The sequence below is a fragment of the Triticum aestivum genome, chromosome 6D (assembly GCF_018294505.1).
Source record: "Triticum aestivum cultivar Chinese Spring chromosome 6D, IWGSC CS RefSeq v2.1, whole genome shotgun sequence".
Taxonomy (NCBI): Eukaryota; Viridiplantae; Streptophyta; class Magnoliopsida; order Poales; family Poaceae; genus Triticum; species Triticum aestivum.
The window spans coordinates 114,690,208-114,700,024 of NC_057811.1; the positions used below are offsets into that span (position 1 = coordinate 114,690,208).

The 9,817-nt window shown below is 41.5% G+C and overlaps 1 protein-coding gene across 1 annotated transcript; it reads left to right on the forward strand.

Annotated features, from left to right (window-relative positions):
• The first annotated feature begins 4,811 nt into the window (after window positions 1–4,811).
• LOC123142517 (uncharacterized) lies at window positions 4,812–9,035 on the forward strand. Its single transcript, XM_044561399.1, has 4 exons — window positions 4,812–4,872; window positions 8,419–8,600; window positions 8,706–8,765; window positions 8,910–9,035. The coding sequence occupies exons 1-4, from the start codon at window positions 4,812–4,814 to the stop codon at window positions 9,033–9,035; spliced, it is 429 nt and encodes a 142-aa protein (XP_044417334.1).
• The last annotated feature ends 782 nt before the right edge of the window (window positions 9,036–9,817 follow it).

Consider the following 9,817-nt stretch of genomic DNA (forward strand, 5'->3'; position numbering starts at 1 on the left):
GCAAGGATGCTTTTATTACTAAGTATTTTCCGCCGGCGAAAATTATTTCCCTTAGAACCTAGATCATGAATTTCAAGCGGGGAAAGGATGAAATTGATGCTAAGGAATTGCCCAACTCATGGGTTAAATTTTTGGATGATCATACAAAATTTTTATGTTGCACAATTTTGTTTCTCGTAATCTTTTAGATTCTGCCGTGAGTGGTACTTTTATGGAAATTACTTTAGGAGAATACTTTTTCGCACAATGGCATACAGAAAGAGCTCCTACTAGTAAAAAAATTAATTCTTGAAGAAATTTCTTCTTTGAATGAAAAAGTTGATGCTCTTATGAAATTGGTTGCTAATAAAAGTGCTCATATTGATTTTAATGATGTGCCTTTGTCTACTTTGATTGAGCAAAATAGTGATGCCATAGATGTGAATTTTATCTCGTGAAACAATTTCAATAACAATTCTTATAGAGGTAATTTTATTCCTAGGCCTTTTCCTAGTAATTCCTCTAATAATTATGGCAATTCCTATGGTAGTCCTTCTTACCATAATAATAGGAACACCTCTGATCTTGAGAACAATATTAAAGAATTTATCAACACTCAAAAAGTTTTCAATGCTACTATGGAAGAAAAGTTGAATAAGATTGATAATTTGTCTAGAAGTGTTGATAGAATTTCTCATGATGTGGAAAATCTCAAGATGAAAATTTTTGTGCCTAAGGTTGAGGAATCAATTAAAGCTCTTTATGTTTCTATGGATGAAAGTAAGAAAAGAACCGCTATGCTTAGAGCTAGAACATAATTTTTAGAAAAAGTGATGAAGATCTTAAAATGATTGGTGTTTCTTCTATTGATTCCTTGTTTAGTAAAATTAAGATTGATGAAAAAGGGACTGAAGAAGAGTCAACTTTAGCTAGAAGGCGTCCCGATAATTCGGAGGGTGAAAATCTTGTTGAGAAAATTGATAAAAGTGGGTTTGAAGAGGTCAAGACTTTAACTAGTGATGTGCCCACTCTTTTGCATTACAAAGACTTTAATTATGATAGTTGCTCTTTAATTGATTGTATTTCTTTGTTGCAATCCATGATAAATTCACCTCATGCTTATGAACAAAATAAAGCTTTTACTAAACGTATTGTTGATGCTATGATGAAAGCTTTAGAAAAAAAGTTTCAATTAGAAGTTTCAATTCCTAGAAAATTACATGATGAACGGGAACCTACTATCAAAGTTAAGATTAAAAATTATGAGTATTTTGCTTTATGTGACTTGGGTGCTAGTGTTTCTACAATTCCTAAATCTTTACGTGATGTGCTTGGTCTTATCGATATCAAAGAATGTTCTTTAAATTTGCACTTGGAGGATTCTACTATTAAAAAGCCTATGGGAAGAATTAATGATGTTCTTTTTCTTGCAAATAGGAATTATGTGCCCATAGATTTCATTGTTCTTGATATTGATTGCAATCCGTCTTGTCCAATTATTCTTGGTGGACCGTTTTTACGTACTATTGGTGCCGTGATTGATATGAAAGAAGGCAATATTAAATTTCAATTTCCACTAAGGAAGGGTATGGAACACTTCCCTAGAACAAGAATTAGGCCACCATATGAATCAATCATGAGGGCATGTTATGGATCTACTCCATCTGTTCCTAAATGTAAGTCTTTTTAGAGCTTCCACTATGGACTACATACGGAGTAAAATGAGTGAATCTACACTCTAAAATATGTCTATATACATCCGTATGTAGTTTGTAGTGAAATCTCTAAAAAGACTTACATTTAGGAACGGAGGGAGTAGAAACAAAGATGACAACACTTAGGTCCTTGCTTTATGCCAAGCTAGGGGTGTAAAACGATAGCGCTAGTTGGGAGGCAACCCAATGAATAAAATTTATTTTTGTCTTTTTCTTTCTGTTCTTGAGTGCTTGCACAATTATGCTACTGTTATGTTTGTATTTTTTTGTGTTTTAATTAGTGTTTGTGCCAAGTAAAGCCTTTAGGATTATGTTGAGTGATAGTTGCTTTGATATTGTTGGAAAACAGAAACTTTTGCGTCCAAAAAAACAATTTTCAAAAATCACAGAATTGACGAATTATTCTGAATTTTTTACACAAGATGATATACAAATTTCTCACGTTGTCCTAATTTTTCAGAATTTTTCGAGTTACAGAAGTATTCAAAGTTTTCAGATTGCTACAGACTGTTCTATTTTTGACAGATTGAGCATAATGGGCTAGGGATAAATTATTTTAGCGTTGATATTTTGAAAGACATGGTTGCTTGTTGATATGCTTGAGTATTGAAATTATCATGTCAAAACGAGACTATTTCTTTGAACCATATAAGAGTCCAAATGTCCATGCTACAAAGAAAAGAATATGTGATGAACACGTTAGGCAGCATTCCACATCAAAAATTCTGTTTTTATCATTTACCTACTCGAGGACGAGCAGGAATTAAGCTTGGGGATGCTGATACGTCTCCAATGTATCTATAATTTTTGATTGTTCCATGCTGTTATATTATCATTCTTGGATGTTTTACAATCATTTTATATCATTTTTTGGTACTAACCTATTGACATAGTGCCAAGTGTCAGTTGCTGTTTTTTGCATGTTTTTTACATCGCAGGAAATCAATATCAAACGGAGTCCAAACGTAGCGAAACTTTTTGTGGATTTTTTGGACCAGAAGACATCCAGTGGGCCGAAGAAGAACCTAGGGGATGCTCCGAGGGGAGCACAACCCACCAGGGCGCGCCTCTTTGCTCTATAAATACCCCAATATTCAAGAAACCCTAGGGGAGTCGATTAAAATCAATTCCAGCCGCCGCAAGTTCCAGAACCACCAGATCCAATCTAGACATCATCACGGAGGGGTTCATCATGTCCATTGGTGCCTCTCCGATGATGCGTGAGTAGCTCTTTGTAGACCTACGGGTCCGTAGTTAGTAGCAAGATGGCTTCTTCTCTCTCTTTTGATTCTCAATACAATGGTCTCTTGGAGATCCATATGATGTAACTCTTTTTGCGGTGTGTTAGTTGGGATCTGATGAACCTTGAGTTTATGATCACATCTATCTTTTTATCCATGAAAGTTATTTGAGTCTTCTTTTGGTCTCTTATATGCAGGATTTCTTATAGCCTCGTACTTATCCTCCGATACTTGGGTTTTGTTTGGCCAACTTGATCTATTTATCTTGCAATGGGAAGAGGTGCTTTGTGATGGGTTCGAACTTACGGTGCTTGATCCCAGTGACTGAAGGGGAACCAACACGTATGTATCGTTGCTATTAAGAATAACAAGATGGGGGCTATTCCTACATGAATAGATCTTGTCTACATCATGTCATCGTTCTTATTGCATTACTCCGTTTCCATGAACTAAATACACTAGATGCATGTTGGATAGCGGTCGATGTGTGGAGTAATAGTACTAGATACAGGCAGGGTCGGTCTACTAATCTTGGACGTGATGCCTATATAATGATCATCGCCTGGATATCGTCATGATTATTTGAAGTTCTATCAATTGCACAACATTATTTCGTTTACCCACCGTTTGCTATTTTTTCTTGAGAGAAGCGACTAGTGAAATCTACGGCGCCCTGTCTCTTCTTTATTATATTTGCCTTCGCGATCTATTTTTATTTGCTTTTATTTTCAGATCTATTAAACCAAAAATACAAAATACCTCACCGCACTTTATTTTATTTGCGATCTATTTATCCAATCTATTCCAACTTTGTCCCGTCCTTTTGCCAATTTCTGGCGCTGTTACCCGAAAGGGGTTGACAACCCCTTTAACATGTCGGGTTGCGAGTGTTTGTTATTTGTGTGCAGGTGCCGTTCACGTAGTGTTGCGTGGTTCTCCTACTGGTTCGATAACGTTGGTCTCATCACTGAGGAAAATACCTACCGTTGCTGTGCTGCATCATCCCTTCCTCTTTGGGGAAATACCGATGTAGTTCTAGCAGACATCAGCATGGAACAATCAAAAATTATAGATACCACGGAGACGTATCACTCGCTATAGGTGTGGGTGCCAGGAGACATACGCGGATCTGGCGCGGGCATGAGGGGACGCACGCGGATCTGGCGCGGGCGCGTGGAGGCTGCACGGATCCTGTGCGGGCACATGGAGGCGGCGTGGGGCTGCGCGGATCTGGCGTAGTTGCCGGTGTGCGTGGCGGATGGGATGCACGGGGATGCGCGGGGGCGGGGTGGCTCGCTGCTGCAGCGGCGCCCTTGGTGCCGGTGTGGCAGATCCGACGAGCTGGTGGCCTGGAATGCAGTGGGCAGCTGCGGATCCGGCGAGCGTGTCGGGCTCGCGTTGTTGAGGCGCTGCGTGAGGTTGCGGACGGGCAGGGAGGCTCCGACCGCGGTTGGATGCAGGGTGCAGGACCCGATCTGGTCCCTACAAGCCCGTCATGGGGAGGCTAGCTGGTGGCCCTGCACAGCGATGGCGTGCTCACTGTGTGGGGAGTGCATGGTCCAATGGAGGTACGAGCCGATCTCGGCCTGCTGCGTGGGAGTGGCTGCATCGGGCGAAAGCCTGACCGGTGATGCCGGCCGGCGGCGACGGGGCCCTTGGGCGTCGCTATCCTCCTTGGAGGCGTCGTCGGGAATCTTCACAGCCTCTACTCCCGGATCAAGTCTTTCGGGTGAAAGCCCAGATCCCGCTGCAGGGTCGGGCGGTGGCGTTGTCTTCAACGTCATTCCCCTCTTTAGGTCGCCGTCTTGAAGACTTTGATCCCTTTGGTGCTTCCAACGACTGGACGCGCACGGTGGCTTCAGTAGCAATTATGACGATGGTGAGCAATATCGGAGACGTGGTTTTGGTCATGGCCTCCCCCGCCTCCTCACGTGAAGGTGCTCCCATGGGGGAGCTAAAGGAAATATGCCCTAGAGGCAATAATAAAGTTCTTATTTTATATTTCCTTATTCATGATAAAGGTTTATTATTCATGCTAGAATTGTATTGATTGGAAACCTAAATACATGTGTGAATACATAGACAAACACCGTGTCCATAGTGAGCCTCTACTTGACTAGCTCGTTGATCAAAGATGGTTAAGGTTTCCTAACCATGGACATGTGTTGTCATTTGATAACGGGATCACATCATTAGGAGAATGATGTGATGGACAAGACCCATCCGTTAGCTTAGCATATTAATCGTTCAGTTTTATTGCTATTGCTTTCTTCATGTCAAATACATATTCCTTCGACTATGAGATTATGCAACTCCCAGATACCGGAGAATGCCTTGTGTGCTATCAAACGTCACAACATAAATGGGTGATTATAAAGATGCACTACATGTATCTCCGAAGGTGTTTGTTGAGTTGGCATAGATTGAGATTAGGATTTGTCACTCCGAGTATCGGAGAGGTATCTCTGGGCCCTCTCGGTAATACACATCATAAGCTTGCAAGCAAACGACTAAGGAGTTAGTCACAAGGTGGTGTATTACAGAACGAGTAAAGAGACTTGCCAGTAACGAGATTGAACTAGGTATGAAGATATCGACGATCGAATCTCGGGCAAGTAACATACCGATGGATAAAGGGAATTACGTATGATGTCATAACGGTTCGACTGTTAAAGATCTTCATAGAATATGTAGGAGTCGAAATGGGCATCCAGTTTCCGCTATTGGTCATTGACCTAAGAGGTGTCTCGGTCATGTCTACATAGTTCTCGAACCCGTAGGGTCCGCACGCTTAACGTTCGATGATGATATATTATTATATGAGTTATGTGATTTGGTGACCGAATGTTGTTCGGAGTCCCGGATGAGATCACGTACATGACGAGGAGTCTCGAAATGGTCGAGATGTAAAGATTGATATATAGAATGATGGTATTCGGACACCGGAAGTGTTTCGGAGGATACCGGGTACTTATCAGGTCACTGGAAAGGAGTTTCGGGCACCCCCAACAAAGATATGGGCCTAATGGGCCAAAGGGGGAACGGACCAGCCTCTAGTACGCCCCTTCTTTGGACAGCAGGCCTTAAGGGAAGGAAAGGGGGGAGGGCTAGCCCCTCCTGCCTTTCCCTCTCATGGGAGAAAGGTGCAACATCCCAAAATTCTAAATTTTGGAATGTTATATTAAATAAATATTTATGATTGTTTGTTTGATTGTTGTGTGACTGATTGTGTGAAATTGAGTGGCATTTGGAAATTTTAGAGGCGTTTGAATTTTATTTGACTTTGAATTCAAATTGGCATTTGAAATTCATTTCAAAAAAATCCCTGACAAATACTTGTTCAAAAGTATGAGAGGGGCTAAAATGACACTCCAAAAATGTCAGAAGAAAATAATGCCAAAAGTTTGAATTCAAATTTGGATTTATTTGGAGTTTTCAAAAAAATGTTTTTTATAAAGTTTTTATTTCGCCTCTGAAAAATAGTTCATCTTGTAGGATTTATTAGTAAAAGAGCATGTGCGTTGCAACGGGGTAACAAAAATTGCAATGTTCAAATCAAGGCATTGACAACATAATATTTATAATGATTATAAATAATGTACATCCCACCTTGTTAATTCAAATCAAATAAAACTGATCGTTGGATGCACTTAAGACTTTGTAAACTCACACAACAGAAAATAGTTATTAATGATACAGTATAGCATGCAAACTCGATAGCGGAAAATAATTTAAAACCTCAAGCAAATCTATGTCACTCTCTCAGTCTCAACTCCATACAGATTTCGGATGAACAAAAAGAATAAAACAAACTTGGACAGCAAAGGAGGATATACTTACTTAATTTGATGTAGCAACTTCTATAAAGCAGAAGGTATGGGAAAACATGAAGAATTGCAAGAATAAGAAAATTCTAGTAAGATGCATGGAAGAACAAAAAATAATTCATAACCTCAAGCAAATTTATATCATTCCTTCGGTCTCAATTCATCTGTACACTGATGAACACAATAGAACAAACTCCCATTCTTCGCTATGGAACAAACGTCAGTTGCTTGACTTACTATTTTTGCCCTCCTCTTTCCTTTATTTGCATATGCAGTAATAATAAAGTGACACCTCTTATAAAGCCAAATTGCATAATGTGGATTTTAAAGGAAAAATACACTATAGCATGTAGTGATGTTACGACACACAGCCTAGCAAACAAATAAAAATTAATTTTTTCAGAACTAAGGTCAAATGCAGCCTTACTCCCAAGTATTTTTCTTCATACACACGTAATCTTTTATCTCTAATACGTAACAACACAGCACTTAAGACATCACTTACAACAGCAGAAGAATCGTTGCCACTGATAGCAGAAGACCATGATCATGCCACAAACGTGAAGAAGAACACCCTATCAGCAGGAGAAACTTCATGTTGTAGATATTCCCACCCCTTCGTTGGATTTGCAAAGACCATCTATATTTCAACAGATTAAAATCAACATTTGCTTAAATAAAAAGCCATTTGCATAAGATCTAGTAATCCGAACTTAATTACACAAAGAGAAGTACATAACCAGATTTATAGCTGAAGATATTTAATTAGCAGGAAGTGTCATATACTCATATTGTATTCGATTTGATGATCATACTGTGACCAAAGTATGTATATATACAACTTCTTGAATTTTGCGACCATAGAGAAATGTAACCAGAGTTAAGGACAATTGCATGTAAGCAGAAAATCTGGTAAATATACACAACTTAACTATGTTTCAAGTAATGTGCAGGTAGGAAATATAATGTTTTCAAAGGCTATACTACTACAAAAAAAACATGCACTCAATTCTGCAGAGGAAGGACAGCTAAAATAAACATGATAAGCAGCGGAGAAAATTTAGGCGCTGGCAAAAACCTACGTTTTAGTGCGGAAACAAAAGAGGTGGCGGCGGACTCACTATGGAACAGCGGCGAGTCTTCACCGGATGAGGCGGCTCCTGTGTCTTCAGAAGCAGCGGCGGTAGCAGCGTCCTCGCTGGATGAGGCGGCTCATAAAGCAGCGACGGGGAGCAACTTTTCAGATGCGGCTTCTTCCAGATTCAACTCTTCATCACCACATTCAAATGAAAATGAAGCAAGAAACATCTGTCTAGCAAATGGAAGATAGCCCATCAATTTCAGCATAAAGAATGTGAGAATAAAAGCTTCAGCTTGCATGGAGAGATGTTTGTTCTCTCTGATCAAGAAACATCAAAACTTGCTACCAAACAACATCATAAAAATGTCCAAAGGGAGAACTGGTCCCCATTCTGTACCCGCACCAATAGCTGTCAAAATATCAGACGATTGCGTGAAATTCCTTGATAAAGAGCCAGACTGCTCAGATTCATAAAGCATTTCATGCACAAATCAACCTTCAGCACGTATGAAAAGTAAAAATTAGCTATGTGTGACTGGAATAACCAATACAAATTAAGCAATGAGAATATACAGGGGATTCACACGGCAGCCACGAAACCCTGCACCAGCAGAGGAAGGTGCCGGCCCCAGAGGTGTTGCTGCTGACCGCGCTGGCCAAGATCAAGAAGGCCAAGCTCGACACCTCGGCCTTCTTCGAGGCGCTCGGCATGACCGAGTCCCCCGGCGGGACGTGGATGTTCATCTTCACTGCTCAGGTAACCAAGCCAACAAACACACACCTGAATTTTAAGCTTTAGACTTGCAATTTGCATTTGGTTGTTAATTAATCAATTGATTTGTCTGAACTGAATGTCTCGCAGGGTAAGCTTGAGAAAGGGAGATACTTCCCTATGACCGCCGTCCAGCGATTCGACGCCACGGTGAGCACCTATGTCACATTGCAGCCATGGCATCAGATTCTGGACGAACAAATGAGCAACGATGATTCAGCGGTCCAGTAGCTACTTACCTGACTAATAGACACTTTCCTGTAACTGAAACTCTTTACCCATCTTATTCCGTAGGGGAAGAGGATAGAGAATGGGGTGTCCCTGGGCCCGGCGGGGAGCCTGAGCTTTGAGGTGCGGCTGTCGTGGAAGAAGAAGATCAACGCTGCACCCTGTCCCCTACCGTACAGCCGCCCAGTGTGACCCCTTCGTGGTGCCGCTGTCGGTGTCAAAACCCGCGGATCTCGGGTAGGGGGTCCCGAACTGTGCGTCTAAGGTCGATGCTAATAGGAGACGGGCAATGTTTACCCAGGTTCGGGCCCTCTCTATGGAGGTAATACCCTACTTCCTGCTTGATTGATCTTGATGAATATGAGTATTACAAGAGTTGATCTACCACGAGATCGTAATGGCTAAAACCCTAGAAGTCTAGCATGTATGACTATGACTGTATATATGTCGTCTCTACGGACTAAACCCTCCGGTTTATATAGACACCGGAGGGATCTACGGTTACACAAGGTCGGTTACAGAGAAAGGAATCTTCATATTTAGCCGCCAGGCTTGCCTTCCACGCCAAGGAGAGTCCCATCCGGACACGGGTAGGGTCTTCGGTCTTTGTATCTTCACAGCCCATCAGTCTGGCCCATGTATAACAGGTCGGACGCCCGAGGACCCCTTAGTCCAGGACTCCCTCAGTAGCCCCTGAACCAGGCTTCAATGACGAGGTGTCTGGCGCGCAGATTGTCTTCGGCATTGCAAGGCGGGTTCCTCTTTCCGAATACTCCAGGATAGTCTTCGGACGCAACGATCGTGTCCGGATCTGCAACATAAGTACTACACACACAGCCGTAGAGAGTATAATATTTCACGAGTCTAATCTGCTGACCACTTTTTGTAACGTGACATCACGCTTGTCCGGTCTTTATTTCGAACTGTTTCTTGTCCTGCCGTTCCACGTTTCGAGGCGTGGTTTTTATTGGCAC

What these genes read in the sequence shown, in the direction of transcription:
- LOC123142517 (XM_044561399.1), top strand. Translation starts at nt 4,812, where the DNA reads ATGGTGAGCAATATCGGAGACGTGGTTTTGGTCATGGCCTCCCCCGCC. An exon ending in CCCCGCCTCCTCACGTGAAG is followed by an intron (nt 4,873 to 8,418) that starts GTGCTCCCATGG and finishes GAGAATATACAG; the next exon opens with GGGATTCACACGGCAGCCAC. An exon ending in TGTTCATCTTCACTGCTCAG is followed by an intron (nt 8,601 to 8,705) that starts GTAACCAAGCCA and finishes AATGTCTCGCAG; the next exon opens with GGTAAGCTTGAGAAAGGGAG.